Source organism: Arachis hypogaea, chromosome 13, assembly GCF_003086295.3.
Source record: "Arachis hypogaea cultivar Tifrunner chromosome 13, arahy.Tifrunner.gnm2.J5K5, whole genome shotgun sequence".
Classification (NCBI taxonomy): Eukaryota; Viridiplantae; Streptophyta; class Magnoliopsida; order Fabales; family Fabaceae; genus Arachis; species Arachis hypogaea.
In genome coordinates, this window is record NC_092048.1 from 129,869,223 (window position 1) to 129,887,828 (window position 18,606).

Below are 18,606 nucleotides of genomic sequence, written 5' to 3' on the forward strand. Positions count from 1 at the left end.
AATTAGTCATCATATATATTTTTAATGGTGGGAGATGATATCCAATGGTGTAGGATTATCCATTTTTCTTTTGATGGTTAATTGCTGACCAAATTTTAATAAAATTGCTGGCTCCTAGATTTTCTCTTTTGATAGAGATTTAGGTAAAGTCGATACTTAATAATTATTAAATAATATTTTAGTTAAATATATTAAATTATTTAATAATTTTAAATTATTAATTTTGTATAAAAATAATTGTACGTAACTTTTAATATTTAGATCTAGTAATAAAATAGTATTTGTTTAAGTGAATAAATATTTTAATTTTTTTAATATATTCAATGTATTTGAAATTTATAATTAATTAATTTTTTATTTAAACATTTATTTATAATATCTTTAAAGAGTACCTTTAAAATACTTGTCGGTAGATTTATTCCATTTTTTATTTTACAATAAAATAAAAATTTAGGTAAAGTTAACTTAATGTAAAATTGATAGTTAAAAAACGTTAAATAATTTGATTAATTTAACTAAATTTTTATCTAACAGTTTTTAATTATCAACTTTACGTGAAGTTGACTGCAGCTAAATTTATGAATTATCCCACTTATTGATATTTTTATTCAATAATTATATATTGCCACTAGCCACCACTGAAAGGCCACTCCTCAATAGAAAATTCTAACACTTTTTAAAATTGTGGAAGGCTATTACTTATATGATATTATTGTACCATTATATTGCAGCTTTTCTCTATCACGCTTGCTACATGCAAGATGCTTTTACTCAGGTCATATATATAATTTTTCTTTTTCAGATTTTATTCTAGATGAATACTCGAATAATGAAGACTCAATAATAATGGTGCTTATGTGAAGATGCTTTATTTTGATAATTAGATGAAAAATTATAAAATTTAATTTTAATATGTTAAAAAAATATTATTTTTATTTTAAATATATTAAAATAAATAAATTATACTTTTAAACAAAAAAATATTTTTGATATTTTCATTGAACTAATTGCCTTTATTCTAAACTACAGCCGCTAAAAGGCTCACCTACAGTAGCTTCGTAACGAACGAGTGACTAAAAATTTGTTTACAGATATTTTTTCTTTAATTTCCTCTATCATTAAATATCTCGCCTCATAAAATTGTAGTGTGTTTATTGTTTAATTATAAATCAATTTTTTTATTGTATGTTACATTTTTGTGCAAGAGTACAATAGAAAATAAAAATAAAAACAAAATTTAAACTTAGGTTCTTGGGAATACGAAATCTAGGACAATTTTGGACTTTGTAGGGCAACACTTTGTGAAGGTTTGGAACTTTGGATCCCCACAGTTACATACTCAGATCTAACCACCGGATTAGCGATGGCGAAAGGGTTGTGGGTGAAGGAAGCAGCGCACTAATTAATCCTCCTAGGCCAATCAGGGCATCACTCTATTATTAGAGATGATTAGAATGGAAGTCTATCGAAAATTAATATAGAGAACCGTCAAATAAATGAACGAAATTGTATAGGCAAATACGCAATGCCCTACCGTATTATTCATATGAATAGTATCATGTAGATGTATAAATAAATGTTTAAAAGATAATAAATATTAGTTTAAATCAATTTAAAATTATTTTATTTTATAATTATTAATTATTTTTGAAATAAATATATAAAATTATAGATATTAAACTAAATAAAATAATTATAAATTATTATTTCTCTAGCACTATTGATAAAATAAAATCAGACAACTGATTTAGTTTGTCTGGCCGAAAAATCAGTCATACACATCGTTCAGCTTTTCGCTAAATCATATGAGGAAGTAAAAAAAAAAATAATTCTCTCACCTATATATTAAAATTAGTTATTAAAATAAATTAAATAATATATATTTATATAAAATATATAATCATTAATTTTTATATATAAATAACATTTTTAATTTACGAAACCGACATAATATGGATACAGTAATATGTTTTTGCACACTTAAAAATGGAAATTTTTTTGGTGACATTTATATTAAAATTATTTGATGAGATCGTGGCTGTAATTTGTAAATTTGTAATTAATCAATTTTATTCTTCACATTTTTAACCTTTATTTACATTTCATAGTAGATGTTAAAAAATTAACGACTTTAACGGATTAAATAATACTATAGCATTATTGTCTTCTTATTCAAATAAAAAACCAAAAAAATTTATTATTTATGCTTCTATATTGTTAGAGAATCAATATAATCAATTTAGATCAATTAGTATCGTCTATATTTATATAGTATATTTGTATATTAATTGTAGGATTTTATGTCTTTATTACTATGATTCATTTAGCACCTATAAATACCTCTTGTATATTGTACCTCAGAATACAACTCAATAATACAATTTTCATATTATTCTCTTTGTCTCTTGTTTCTAACATGGTATCAAGAGTTTATGTCTTTTTTTTTTCAATGAATATTAGTTCATAGCCCCATTGTTTTTCCTTTCCGGCAGTGTTCTTTGGCCTCTTTTTTCGTTCTCTTTTCGACGCTTTGGTTCGTCACCCCATAACCCTCTTGTTCGTCTTGTCGCCGTGATTCCAACGCAACCAAAACCGCCGCCATCCGCCGCCAGACGCGCCTCCACGCGCCGCCGAAAGACGCTGCCACGACCAAGTTGATCTTCCTTCCAGATTCCACCTGTGCCTCTTTGCTCGCATTTTTCGATCTGTTTCCGACGCTTTGGTTCGTCACCTCCGGCATCATTGTGATCCTCGCTTCGTTAGCTTTCCAACGCCGCCGAGATCGCCGCCAGAAGCCCCCGGACGCGCCGCCACTTGCCGCTGGAAGTTCGCTGTCCACCTCCATTGTTCCTCCTCCAGAAGCTTCAGCAGCCGTTAGATCTCAGCGCTGATCGGACGTTCCACCCTCAGCCACATGTCGCCCGAAGCTTCTTGTTTGACCCGCGTGCCCCGGCCCGACCCGCGCGCGACCTGGACCGACCCGACTTTGACATGCGTACAGCTCCTGCCAGCGTGTCTCTCCTGCTCCTCTCCGGTGCCGCCACGTGTCTTCACTTCTCTGACGTGGCGGACAAGCGGGACCCTCCCTAAGGTTTTTTGGTGAGCTCTTTCCGATTCCGCGCCCTGTTTTTTCGTTTTCTGCCCCGAATTTGCAGTTTTCTTCTTTCTTTTGCTATTTCTTCTATTACTATGGAAAAACCGGATGTCTTTCAGTCTATCCCTGTTATCCTTAATGGCTCCAACTATGCCCATTAGGTTGAAGCTATGCGAGGATTTCTTAAAGGGCGAAAATTATGGCGATATGTGACTAGTGATATTGCCTGTCCTGTTAAGCCAACTGTGACTGACATATCCAAAGATGGTGCCTCCAAATCCAAGGAGGATGCTGAGAAGGAGAAGGACTATGCAGAGAAATTGGAAGATTGGGATAGTAAAAATCATCAGATTATCACTTGGTTCCGCAACACTTCTACTCCTGGCATTCATTTACAGTTTGGGCGTTTTGACACTGCTAAAGAGGGATGGGATCATTTGGCGAAACGTTACACTATCTCTGATCTCTCTCATCAGTACCAACTGCTTAAGGAACTTCATAGCCTTAAGCAAGAACGTGGCCAAGCAGTTTTTGATTTTCTTGCTCAGATGGAGATTACTTGGGATCAGTTGACCTCTTGTGAGCCTGCTCTTAAAGATCCCACTGATGCTAAGGCATATGAGGATTATCGGAACTGGACACGTCTCATCCAATTTTTGATGGCACTTACTGATGACTATGAGCCAGTCAGGGCTTCTCTTCTTCATCAGAATCCCTTGCCTATTCTTGAAGATGCTCTTCCTCGTCTCAAGTCTGAAGAAACGCGCTTGGGATTGCTTCGTTCTAAAAGTGAAACTGTCTTTGCTGCCATCGACAGAAAGGGCAAAATCTGTCGCAACTATAATCGGCCTGGGCATTCCTTCTCCGACTGTCCTTCTATTGAATGTCGTAAGTGCAAACAAAAAGGCCACATTGGCTCCAACTGCCGGAAACTGTTCTGCCATTATTGTAAGCTCTCGGGTCACTTGATTGCTACCTGTCCTACTCGACCACCACGCTCAGATCAGAACAAGCATCAACCTCGTCCCAACAACTCTCCACATGTGCCTGCCTCTATTGCTGCTGCTGCTACTGAGTCCACCTCTTCCACATCTCTCAACACACCTTCTGTCTCTCCATCAGATATTGAAACCCTTCTTAGGCAACTTCTCTCCTTTCCTGGTAATACCCCCGCTACTCTTTCCACCCCTCCAGATAATTTTAAATGGTATTTTGATTCTGGTTGTTTCAATCATATGTCTCCTTTGCGTCATCTTTTTTCGTCGTTGTCTCCCACTACAAATGCACCTTCTGTCAACACTGCTAATGGTTCCCTCTTGCATGCAACACATCACGGGGTTATTTCACAGTCCAATATTCATCTTTCTGATGCTTATTTTATTCCAAAATTGAATTTCAATCTTATCTCTGTCGGTCAGCTTGTTGAACTTAGTTTTGATGTCATTTTTTCAAATTCTGGTTGTCGTGTGCAGGATCGTCGGACGAAAAAGATCATCGGGACTGGATATAAGGTCGAACGCTTATTTGAGCTCAAGAACCTTCATGTTCCCTCTACAAATCTCTGTGCTGCTTCCTCTCCATCTACTCTTCACTTGTGGCACCGTCGTCTTGCCCATAGCTCCTTAGGCAAATTACGTTCTCTTATATCTACGGGTGTTTTAGGTCAAGTTCAAAATGAGTCTTTAGATTGCATTTCTTGTCGCACTGCAAAACAACCTGCCTTATCCTTTAATAATAATTCCTCTATTGCATGCTCTCCTTTTGATCTTATTCATTCTGATGTTTGGGGCCCCGCTCCCACCGCTTCTATGGGAGGGGCTCGATATTTTGTCGTCTTTATTGATGATTATTCTCGTTTTACTTGGGTCTATTTGATGACTAATCGTTGTGAGTTGCCTCAGATTTATATTAAATTTGCCACTATGGTTCGAACTCAGTTTTCAAAGGTCATTAAAATTTTCAGACGTGATAATGCTATGGAATATCGTGACTTCAAACTTTTAAATTTTCTCGCTGAACAGGGTACTTTGTCCGAGTTTTCTTGTTCTGGTACCTCTCAACAAAATGGGAGAGATGAGCGTAAACACCGTCATATTCTTGACTCTGTCCGTGCGATGCTTATTTCCTCTTCCGATCCTAAGCGTGCTTGGGGTGAAGCTGTCCTCACTGCTGTTCATGCTATCAATAGACTCCCTTCTTCTGTTCTTGGTAACACTACTCCCTTTGAGCGTCTTTATCGTACTTCTCCTGATTACAGTTCTCTCCGTGTTTTTAGTTGTGTCTGTTTTGTCCTTCTTCAGCCTCATGAACATAATAAGCTTGAACCTCGGGCTCGCATGTGTTGTTTTCTTGGTTATGCCTCTGAACATAAGGGTTATCGTTGTTGGGATCCTATCTCTCGCCGTATTCGTATATCTCGTCATGTTGTCTTTTGGGAGCATCACATATTCTCTAGTTTTTCCTCTTTTGAGTCCATTCCTTCTACTCCGTCACGATTTTTTACTAACCCAAATGTTGATCTCTTTCCTAGTGATGATACTACAGGGTCTACCCCAAGTCCACCCATCGAGGCTCCTGATCCTCCGCCTTCTCCATCTCCCGATGATTCCAGTCCGGACGGCGATACCACTCCTAGCGTCATGCCTCCTCCTCCCACTCGTTCTTCTAGGGTAAGGAATCCACCTCCTCATCTTCTTGATTATCATTGCTTTTCTACTATTCTTCATCAACATGAACCTAAGTCATTCAGAGAAGCCTCCACAAATCCAAATTAGCAACAAGCAATGCAGGAAGAAATACAGGCACTTGAAAAAGCACACACTTGGGATTTAGTTGATCCTCCTTCTGATCAGGAAGTTGTGGGCAGTAGATGGGTATACAAGATCAAGACTCGCTCTAATGGCTCTATTGACCGTTATAAGGCACGCTTGGTTGCTCAAGGTTGTACGCAAGAGTATGGTATTGATTATGAAGAGACTTTTGCTCCTGTTGCTCGCCTTACGTCTGTTAGAGCTCTCCTTGCCATTGCTGCGGTTAAGAGATGGTCTCTCAGTCAGATGGATGTGAAGAATGCATTTCTTAATGGGGATTTGAAAAAGAAAGTCTATATGAAACCACCTCCAGGATATCCTTGTCCTTCCAGTAAGGTTTGTCTCCTTCGCAAGGCACTTTATGGACTTAAGCAAGCTCCTCGTGAATAGTTTGACAAGTTCAGCACTACCATATGCAGTCTTGGTTTTATTTCTAGTCCTCATGAGAATGCGCTTTTCATTCGTAAAAGCGAACGTGGAGTTGTTCTTCTACTTTTGTATGTTGAGGACATAATCATTACTGGAGATGATGTTGATGGTATCTCTGATCTCAATGCCTCACTTCACCGTACCTTTGAGATGAAGGATCTTGGTTCTCTTAGCTATTTTCTTGGTCTCGAGGTCATCTCCACAGATGATGGCATTTATCTCTCTCAGGCTAAGTATGCTTCAGATCTTCTTGCTCGCGCTGGGATTACAGATAGTCGCACTGAGTCTACTCCTCTTGAGACTAATGTTCGATTTACCCCTATAGATGGCACTGTTTGGGATGATCCGACACTTTATCGCCAGTTAGTTGGAGGTCTCGTCTACTTGACTGTCACTCGACCAGACATTGCCTATCCAGTTCATGTCCTCAGCCAGTTCTTGTCAACTCCTCGTACTACTCACTATGCGGCAGTTCTTCGCATTCTTCGGTATGTCAAAAGCACTCTATTTCATGACATTTATTTTTCTGCCCATTCCTCTTTGACTCTTCACGCATACTCTGATGCTGATTGGGCTAGTAATCCCACTAATCATCGTTCTACTACTGGTTACTGTTTGTTTCTTGGCGATGCTCTCATCTCTTGGCGTGCTAAGAAGCAAACGTTCACTGCTCGCTCAAGCACAGAAGCTGAGTACCGTGCCTTCGCTGACACCACTGCTGAGGTTATCTCGGTTCGTTGGCTTCTTGGAGATCTGGGTACTCCTCAGTCGTCCCCTACTGATGTTTTTTGTGATAACCGCAGTGCTATTCAGATTGCCCATAATGATGTGTTTCATGAACGCACCAAACACATTGAGATTGATTGTCACTTTGTTCGACAACGTATCCTTATTGATGCTGTTCGTCTCATTGCTGTTGGGATACTGGATCAGACTGCTGATATCTTCACGAAAGCTCATCACCCGACTCGCTTTCAGACTTTGTTATCCAAACTCAAGTTGGTATCCTTAGCTCCCACTTGAGTTTGAGGGGGGATGTTAGAGAATCAATATAATCAATTTAGATCAATTAGCATCGTCTATATTTATATAGCATATCTGTACATTAATTGTAGAATTCTATATCTTTATTACTATGATTCATTTAACACCTATAAATACCCCTTGTATATTGTACCTCATAACACAACTCAATAATACACTTTTCATATTATTCTCTCTGTTTCTTGTTTCTAACATATACAAAGTCAGAGATATTTTACTAATTTACCTAATGAAATTACTTTACTTATATTTTGCTCGCTTGCCAACAAAATATATTTCACCCATATATATATATATATATATATATATATATATATATATATATATATATATATATATATATATATATATATATATATATATATATATATATATATATTTTGCTGAGAAGCTAGCGAAATGTATTCAAATGTTAACTTACACATATTTCGCAAGCCTGGCAATGTAATAATATGAATAAATTAGTATATTGACATATTTACACTTAAGTTAATCATTTACTTTACTCTAAATTAAACTTTAAAATAAATGTCAATAAAAAATATTATTGTTTAATTTAAATAAAATATAAAATAACATTAATAAAAAAAATTTTAAAGTTTATGTTTTAGTTCAAATGTATAAAAAAAGAGTGTTTTTAAAGAACTTACGAAATTAAAATTAAACTATTAATGATTTCTTAATCTTTTTTATTCTTTTAATGCATTGGCATCTAAAAACTTATTATGAAAACTCTTGATATAAAAAACTTAAGATAACCTATATTTTTCATATCTTTTGTGATTTTTTTAAATACTTTTAATGTTTAATTTTATTTCGTTATATTTTTAATATTTTTTATTTATTTTAAAAATATATCTAGACATTTTTAATTTCATCTCTAATGTTTTTTTTTTATGAAATTAACGTGGTTATAGAATAGTTTAGCTCTATTTCAAGATAAGGAATCTTTGTTTTTCACTTCAATTATGCTAACATCACCCATGCTTCTTTACTACATATAATCCAAAAGAAATTATTCAAAGCAGCCAAAATTCTGGAACCAAAGCCAGCGGGTACACGTTTTATTAATGGTGAACTAGTAAAAATCACTGAGTAATAACAATCTCAGTTAAATTAAAGATAAAGTCAGTAATAATAATATTATAAAAAAATACAGATAGACAATAAAAATACTAAAAATGTGAACAATAAATATGTCAAATGTTCAATTTAATAGGTATGTAGATGATTATGTTTATTATGTTTAATTGGATGATTATTTATTTTGATTCGATTTACTCATAGACAGTTAACAATGGCTGGATATTCAATTCAATAGATATGCAAATAGTTATACTAATATTAAGGTTTAAGAAATAATTTAAAAATAAAATATCTTTTTACTTTATTGAGTCAATTTTAGAACCATTATTCACATTATTTACAAAAATTATTTTCTACCGAACGAAACCGTAAAATTATTGAAGCTAGGGAGGGACCATAAGCAGATATAGATAACACGCATAAGTTAAAGCTACGGAACTAGGTAGCTTTATTATTCTTGTTATTTTCTAAATGAACGTTTATTAATTGTAACGGGCACATCTCCATAATCTCAATGTTACCTTCACCATCGGCAATTAATATAGTCTTGTATCTCAGATTCTCTCTTTCAAGATTAATAAGATTATTCAGTTTGCTTTTCTTCTAGCTAGTTCTTAATTCTTTCAGTTCTCCTTTGTTGTTTCTTATACTGCAAGTTATTGCAGAGTTTTGTTAAGGTTCATCAGTTTCTTCACAAGGAGGTCATTGTTTTTGAGTAAGTGACGATTAAGCCTAATGAATCTTTGTTACTAACTTCAAATACCATTCTAAAATAAAACATGCATGTGAAAGTCACCAACAATAATCATCCAATAAATTTGTTATCCCGATTGTGTATTTTACGGTCATGTCCTTGGCAGCTGGAGCATGTGAAACAACACACTTGACATCGACAATACTGGTGTAGTGGTGTGAATAGGTTATCTTCCTTGCTACCGCTAGGAATGTTACCTTATGTCTTGTTCCAATTCAAATCAAAGAGAACAGGTGGCAGATGGCTGCCATTACTCTTAGCATCATAGAGAAGTGATTAGGGGTGGCAATGGATAGGGTAGGGTAGGGTTTTGAGTTAATCCTAACCCTACTCATGGGTTGAGATTTTTATATAAATTCAATCGTATTCTATCCGCGGATTATCTCAACCCTAATTTTACCCATTCTTAACTCGCGGGTATCCGATCCTACCCGCAGATTACAAAAAAGAAAAAATTTCACTCCCTTCCCCTACAAGATGCTAAAATAACACTCTCCTCTCCTTTATTTATAAAATGTACATTTTCCTCTCTTATAACTTTTAAAAAACCTCCTCTTTAATCTATTTTAAATTTTTTGTGTTAACTAATGTTAACTTTATCTATTTTTCAAAAAAAAATTATTTTTTACAAAAATACTTTTTAGCAAAAATTTTATTTTTTATTATTAAATTTTATTTACCAAAATACCATTTAATAAATTATTTTTTTTAAGATACTCTTCAATAATTTTTTAATTATTAAATTATAAGTTTACCAAAATTTTTGTTAATAGTTTTTTATATTTTACTATTAATTTTTTGATATCAATGTATATTATTTTAACATTAAATAAAAAAATCTTACCATTATTAATATATATAACAATTAATATATATTGATATTGAAAAATAATTTTATTAAGATTTTTTTAATATTAAAATAATATATTGATGTCAAAAAATTAATAGTAAAATATAAAAAATTTGTTAACAAAAATTTTGGTAAAATTATAATTAATAATTAAAAAATTATTGAAGGGTATCTTAGAAAAAATAATTTAATTATTAAATTTTTAAAAAATATTTTAGTAAAAATACAATTTAATTAATAAAAAAATAATTTATTAAAAGGTATTTTGGTAAGTAAAATTAATGACAAAAAATAAAATTTTTGTTAAAGGGTATTTTTGTAAAAATATAATTTATTTTTTCTTGAAAAATGGATAAAGTTAAAATTAGTTAATACAAAAAAAATTAAAATGGATTAAAGAGGAAGTTTTTTAAAAGTTATAAGGGAAGAGAATGTACATTTTATAAATAGAGGGAAGGGGAGTGTCATTTTAGCATCTCGCAGGGTAGGGAAGTGAAATTCTCTACAAAAAAAGATGCAACATTATTATATAATTTGATGATAATTTAAAATAGAACTGACTTTTATGTAAAAAAAATATTAAATTATCAATTAATGGTCTTCTTTTAATGACTAAAGATCTTTTACATTTAGTGAGAAGTCTTTGATTCAACATCCACTGAAAACATATTTTTATATAAGTGTATATATAACATATACATATATAGGGTGCAGGTTGGTTGGATAGGATTAAGACACAACTCGCACCCTACCCGACCCGCACGAAAACCCTATTTGCTGCGGATTGAGTTGGCAACTCTACCCAACCGAATAGGATTAAATTAGATACCCACAAATAGGATACATGTTGCCACCTTAGCTAGAAGTGATGCTGTGTCAACGAAGATGTCAGGGAAGAGCAAACGCCGCAAATTAATTTTATTATGGAGGCATCGTTAGTGTAGTACGCAGATATAGAGAAGAGGAGAGCTTTACCGGGCTGTGGTGTCAGGAACACAGTAATCGGATCCTGCGAGTTGCTGATGGGAACTCGAATCCTCCGATTTCCTGTAAATTAAAAAAAAATTTCTCTCAAGTAGAAATCGGACCCAGCGACTAGTATAACGAAATAAAAATAAAAAAAAACCAACAAAAAAAACAGACCTTCCGTTTTGATGAAGACATATCGCACAGTCCGATTTCTCCCATGTGAATTTTGTATACAAGCAAAACGGACCCTCCGATTTGCTTACAAAATTTTCAAAACAAAAAACTCGGAAAGTCCGATTTCTTCCTTCCCACAATTCGATATAGCACCCCCACATTCCATAACCCGGCACAACACCTGCCCCTCTTCCATAACAAAAAAAATTAGCCAACAAACGTGCTATACTGCTTGATTATTACTTGTGGCATTCAAGTGTTGGTACTAGCTATAGTGCATGCATGTGTAACATATCACTCTTCTTACGCTGCTCCTTCGTACCTACACAAGTTACTACGTTTTCTTCTCATCAATTATTTATTTTTCTATATTACTATTATAATTTATAAGTTTATTATTATTTTTAATTCAAATTTTAAAAATATCAATAAAATCAAATCTTAAATTCTAAACTAAATTTTAATCTTAAATTCTGAAACAAAACTAATAAAATAAATGGCACAGAATCAAATTATTCATTTACTCTCACACAGAAAATTTTCAAAGTCTATGTACCATGATTCTGGAAAACATATTAGACTGATCGGTCCGACTAATTCAATTGTAAATCAACTTTTTTTTATAGTTCAATTCAACATTTAAAATGGTTAAATTATAAAATCACTCAAAATTATTAAATTAGCCAAGAATTAGTCGATTGAACTGAATCGAAACTCAACCAATTCTCTTAAAATAACGTCGTTTTGTACTTCACTAAAGAAAAAAAGTCTTCTCCAAAACACAAATCCTAGGTTACTCTCCCACCACCATAAGGGTCTCACTCAATGCTGCTGTCTATTGCGTTCAGACACTACCGTATCTTTGTCTGGTCGTCCACAGCTTCATATTTCTTTTCATTCACCAATCAGTGCGTCTTCTTCGAACTCGCTGTTAGTTACTAGTCTTCGTCTGTTCAGCCACTCATATATTGCATCCATCATGCTCATGCGCAACCATCCTAGTCTGGAAGTTGTGGTCGAAGTCTCCAGCCCCTCTCCTCATTCACCAAGCGTAGTTTCTTCCTCGAACTCGTCGTCTGCTATCTGATCTTCGTTTTCTCAGTCGTACTTTTGCTGTCATTTGTCGTTCTGCTCATCGCTTAGTCTCTATCTCTACCGTACTTCTATTTCTTTGCTGAAACAGCTCAGAAGGAAGACAATGACTTCTTTTTTTTTTAATTTTCGTTCTTTGTTTTATTGTTTGCTCATAACTTTGATTTAATGATTTTTTTATTCTACTAAAACTTTTTTTTTGGAATTCTAGTCTTTATTTTTTCTATTCTTTGTTTTTCATTAATTTTTAAATTTGAATCATTGAATGGTTAACTATGTTCGTATATTATATTATATTCTGTTTTTTCGTTTCGAATTAAATCATTGAATGGTTAGTTGATTTAGTTTATTAGTTATTCTTTGTTAAAATTATCCTGATTTAGTTGATTTAGTTTACTGATTAACTTTGCTATTGACATTTTATATTCAGTTTATTTTTTGTTATTTAATTTTTGAATTTGTATTTTTATAATATGATAAAATTTTAGTTGATGACTATAATTATATTTTAATTTACTTATTTATTTATATTTTATTTATTATTTTATGATAAAAAATTTCTTTCAATTGAATCATAATTAATCGAATTAAATCAATAAATCGATAAACTAATAACTAAAATAGTTCCATAACTTATCCAATTTTCGAAACCTTGCTATATATTTAAAATTTATTAAATTATTAATTAAATAAACACAAAAAAGTCATTTACTATATATATTGCATATATTTAATAAATAATTAATCAATCATAGTAATAGATAGAATAATCATTGATGGTTATCAGTAGTTAAGTGAAAGGGAGTTAAATTTTGACCTCCGTTTTTATTTTGCTTTTAATTTTGAATTTAATTGAGATACAATGAACTGAAAACTAGAGAGACTGTAGTTTTGTCTCTTCTTTACGCGTTAGGAGCCAAAAACTGAGTAACGTGCAAGAAGAGTAATAAAGAAGAGTTGCAAAATAGTAGAATCAGGAGATACTTATGTTTTGTCTCCTTTAATGCAGAATCAGAAACAGAGAAGAGAAAAAATAATAACACACAAATATATCTTAGTCCAACTACTCAATGTAATGTAGTCTACATCCACTCTTCATCACAACAGTGACAGAATTTCACTATCTTTTAATAGATTACAATCACCAATTCTCCCTAGGATTCTAACCAATCCTATCTGGGACAAGTTCGGTTTCTAACCCAAACCAGACTTGACTAGGAACTCACCCTATCTTTTCAACAGCAAAGTGCTAAGCCAACTTGTAAGAAAATTTCCTCAGAATCATGACAACAAAACAGAAAAACTAACAAAGAATTTCTGAAATAAACTTAGATTTTTTCTCTAAGTCTAACTCTCTGTCTTTTTTCACTCAATGGATTTTACATAAAAAAATCACCAATTTGCTTTTTACCATTGAAACACAAAAAGATTAAACTAAGAAAATGAGATACTCAATGAAAATCATGAAGGAGAAGAATAAACAGTTTAGTGCTATGAAAACCCAAACGTTGTGCTCTCACTACTTGTCTCAATCCTTGGCCGTTCATCCCTTTAATAAAGGAATGAAGCTTCCTAGGTTTGAAACTTGCTTCAGCACCTTATTTGACTTCTTCTCCAAAATCAGATGTAGTAGCAGCGTTCACAGATGAGAGAAAGAGGGTAGAAGTAGTGACCGAATCAGACATGCAACCATACCTTCAATCTTCTCTTTCAACATTTTTCATCTTGCCTCTTGAATCTGGACCGTTTCTTCTTATTTTGGCCCCAAATTTGATTTTTGAACGTTGATTTATAGCAGAACACCGTCATGTTCACTTTATTCATTTTTTCATATTGGTGCTTATAACACAGAGAATTTCTCCAACAATCTTCAATGAAACACAAATGTAGAAATCTCCTTTTGTGATTTGCTTTTTTGATGTGATCTAATCTTTTTTTTGCTATAGTCCCTTTGACCTTCTCTTCTTTACTTGGATTTTTCTTCTTTTTTTTTTTCTTTTACTTTAGAGTTCACTTGGTGTGATGTGAAAGAAAAGGAGAGAGAAGAGAGAGTTTAGTTTGGTGGCCAAGATATGATGTGTTTCAAATGAAATAAAATTGAATTACCTAGTTAGTAACTAAGTGGAGTGAATGAATTTGGACGTGGACCACTAATTGGGTTTAGGTTTGATTTTGAGATAGATTTCGTTCTTTTAGGTTTGATTTTGAGATAGATTTCGTTCTTTTCTTTTTTGTTCAAATTGCTTGCTTTTATTGTCATTCATCATATGAGTGCTTTGTCTGAATCAATATTGGGCCAGATGTAATATGAGTTTATTTTTCATGTTTTTTAGACTAAGTTTGATTAATTTATTTTTTGCACATTAAACAAAATAAATCACACAAATAGTTAGATAATAATTCAATAATATTTAGTCATCATCTTAATAATATTTTAGTTCTTCAAACACAACCATTATTTTAGAAAAATAATTTAATTTTTCATAGAAAATTAATTTAAATTTTTATAAACAAAAAAATCAATTACTGACGTATGATGTATATGTATTTATTATGTGACTAATTAATGATGTCATTCTTGTAAAAAATATTTGTTAACAAATATTAGATAATAAGATAAAATATTGTTTTTAGTCTCTAAAATTTAACTAACTCTTAATTCTATTTTTAATATTTAAAAATATTTTAATTTTATTTTATTTTAATTATCTACTCAAAATTAATTTTTTTAAAATATTTTTTATTATCTTATTTTTTCAGTTATTATTCTGTCCCTGTTTTTTTAGAATTATTATAATTATTACCATGATCACTATAATTATAATTTTTGCTGCTACCTAAAAAAATTATATTAGAAAAAAAATATTTTTTTAAAAAAAAATCAACCAAATAATTAAAATAAAATAAAATATTTTAAATATTTGAAATTAAAATAATATCTTACTCTTAGACAATAATACTCATATCGTAGGTATAATTGTCTAACATGTGAAACTTGCTGGATATAAAGTCATCGTCAACCTTGGAAAAATGCCTCCCCAGTCCACACGTAGAGTCATACATCAGACAGCGAATATTTTAATGGACCATATTAGCAGGATAAGTAGGGACTTAGAGGCTTTTTCTATAAATTTTTAAGAAAAATAAATGATCAAATACTTTATTTAAAATTTTACAATAAACATATACTTAAGAAAATCAAATAAATTCTCGAAATTGTAATAATATATTTATAGATTTCAAATAGAAGTATATATGGTATTCAATATTATAATTTGTCAAGGACCTATATGTAAGTTTAGTATTTCAATTATTTAGCAACCTAATTCCAAACTTTTTTAATGACCTATATATAAGTCTATAAAATTATTTTCTTAAAAGCTTATTTAGTATTTTATTTTTTAAAGACCTTTAATTGATCGTAAGATTTTTTCGGGGACCCACCTATTCAGTTACTCTTTATTTTTATATAACCAAAAAAATATTAAAGGAAAAAAATATGGAATAATTAATTAATTTAATTGAAAAATTAATTCACAATTTTTTAGTAACTAATCTCTTTAAAACAATGTTTAGCTAATTCCATTTTTAATTCAACAATGCTTTTTTTTTCTAAAAAAAATTTAATGGCTACATACAGCAGCTTTGTAACGAACTATGAATTGAAAATAAATTTGTTTACATGTATTTTCTTATTTAATTTCATCCGTCATTAAATCTCTCGCCTGATAAAATAGTAATGTGTAATTATCTTTTAATTATAAGTATTTTTATGCAAGAGTAAAATAGAGAGTACAAATTAAATAAAAAATTTTAGACTTGTGTATGTTTAGAATAAATTTAGAAACAAAAAACATTAGTGTAATCACTTTGTAGAATTTAAATTTATTATGTTACATGTGCCCCCAAAAACGAAGAAAAATGCTAGTGGAGAAAATACACATTTGGTTATTAGTGTAAAGTGTAAACTTAAATATAAGACAAATGCAAGAAAAATATCGATTAAATAACATTTTTCTTAAAAATTATTTTAAAATAAAATTAACATAAATAAAGTACAATTTTTTAACTGAACAATCGCTTCTTTTATCTCATAATGTTAGCATTTAAGTAACCAATCGCTTAATTTTAAATTAAAATGCATTCAATTAACAATAGTGATGAATATTATTAGAATCAAGTTTAAAATTCTCAAAAGAGAAAAAAAGGACGACGTTAAGAAAAAAAAGAGGTAATAATTGATATAAATAAAATTAATAAAATTCACATGTAATAATATTTATGTAAAGTTAAAAATTAATAACTATTTAATGATAATTTAATCAAATTTAATAAATTATTGAACAATTTTTAATTATTAATTAATTTCATCTAAAAATAACTAGATGTTAGTTTTTAGTTTTACCAAGTTTTTAGTTTTACCAATAAAATTTCATACGATATAGTATTAATTAACTGCAACCCCCCTTCTCTCTCTCATGGTAATTATTGCATATAGCATGATATTAATATTTTCACTACACGTGTATATATAAATAAACATATGAAAAATACTGATTTTTTTAATGTACATTTTTTTTTTTGGAAAGCAAACAGCTCAACACAATAATAGTGGAGCAATCATGTTCATCAACAAACAAAAACATTTAATGTGTGCAAATAAAAATATTATTAAATTAAAGATATTTCGTGAGGTTGATAAAATTTATGATACGAAATGATAATTGATAGCTTTGTCTGGGCATACATGAAAGCGTATTGAACTTTACCTGCTTTTCGTTTTGAATTTATGTGTCGCGAGTTGCATGTTTTTTTCTCCATAATCTCAGTCACATGCATGTATCAGTTCTAGTCTTCTAGATCTGTGAAGATAATTAACATTAAATAAAAAAAATAAAACCATGCAGGAAACGAATTACTCGATTGGTTGCCTTGCATTTATGTCGTCTTTGACCATTAAAAATAATAAATAAACAATTATCATAAGATTACTTTTTTAAAAAAATATAAAGTTTAAAAAAAAATAATTAATTAACTATTAATAAATACTAAATAAAATAAATTTTAATTATTTTTAACTAATATTTTTTACAATATTAAATACAATTTGTTTGCAAAATACGGTGACCTAATTACTAAATTTACTCAATTTTTTTATGCAAGCATTCCTCTACCAACGAATAGCTGTATATAGTAGGGGTGTTTAAAATCGATCCGGACCGATCTAAATCGACGAACCGAATCGGAAAAACTGAAAACCGAATTAACCGATAACCGAAAAAACCGAAAAAAACTGATTTTGTTGTTTTTTGTTCGGTTCGGTTCGGTTCGGTTTTTGGTTTTGCATCTGAAAACCCTAACCGAACCGAACCGAACCGGTTAGTAAAAAAACTAAACCGTTACTAACCCACCCCCACACGCGTGACACGCCCACACCCCTCCCCCCTTCAAACGAAACTGCGCGGCACCCCCACCCCACCCCCCAAACGAAACTGCGTCTAGCCGTCTACCCTAACCCCCAAATCCACAATCCATACCCTAACCTTCAGGCTTCAGTACTCATCGCTCCCTCTTCTCCAAATCTCCACACCTACCGGCTGCCGACCTGCGGCCAGCCAGCCAGCCACCGCTCCCTCTTCAGTACTCATCGCTCCCTCTTCAGTACTCATCGCACCCAGCCACCCACCACCGCGAAGCCTTTGGCCCGTCGCACATACACCCAAACGAAGCCACGCCGTCGCACATCAGGTCAAGACGAAGCCACCACTGACCGACTCGACACGGCAGCACAGCACCATGCCGCCGCCGTTGAGACGCCACCACCCTAACCCATCAGTTCAACCCAACACGGCAGCACCTCCCAGTCTCCAACTCAGCCTTCCTCCCAAGTCAATATGGAGCCCAAGCCACCGATTCAGGTAATGTTTACCATTTGCATTCTGTTCAATGTTCATTAGTGTTGATTTGTTGCTACTGTTAATTTGTTGATTTGTTGCTAAGTTTTGTTGCTAGCTCAGTGTTGAACTTCTTACACTATGTGAAAAATAACAAAATAGTTGAGGAGAAAAAGATGAACTATGTATAATTGGCCGAGTAGACACGACTAACAAATTTGATCTTCAAAATTGATATTTTTGAATTTATAATTTTTTAAATTTCATATATTTGACCACCAATTTTATATATCTGAGTATCAGACCACCAATTTTTGGCTAAGTTTTATTGATTTGTTCATTAGTGTAAGTATTAATGGTTCAATTTTTGGCTAAGTTTTGTTGCTGGCTCAGTGGCTTGTTGTTTAATG

General features: G+C 32.0%; 1 protein-coding gene across 1 annotated transcript; it reads left to right on the plus strand.

Annotated features, from left to right (window-relative positions):
• Window positions 1-3,264: 3,264 nt before the first annotated feature.
• LOC112735418 (uncharacterized) lies at window positions 3,265-18,130 on the plus strand. The gene is made up of 3 exons (XM_025784956.1): window positions 3,265-4,761; window positions 5,116-5,295; window positions 17,852-18,130. The coding sequence occupies exons 1-3, from the start codon at window positions 3,265-3,267 to the stop codon at window positions 18,128-18,130; spliced, it is 1,956 nt and encodes a 651-aa protein (XP_025640741.1).
• Window positions 18,131-18,606: the final 476 nt, after the last annotated feature.

Excerpts from the sequence above, each read along its gene's own strand:
- LOC112735418 (XM_025784956.1), top strand. The coding sequence starts at position 3,265 with ATGCGAGGATTTCTTAAAGGGCGAAAATTATGGCGATATGTGACTAGT. Across the intron at positions 4,762-5,115 it reads CTACGGGTGTTTTAGGTCAA|GGTACTTTGTCCGAGTTTTC; the intron begins GTTCAAAATGAG and ends CTCGCTGAACAG. Across the intron at positions 5,296-17,851 it reads TCAATAGACTCCCTTCTTCT|GCTTCAGTACTCATCGCTCC; the intron begins GTTCTTGGTAAC and ends CCTAACCTTCAG.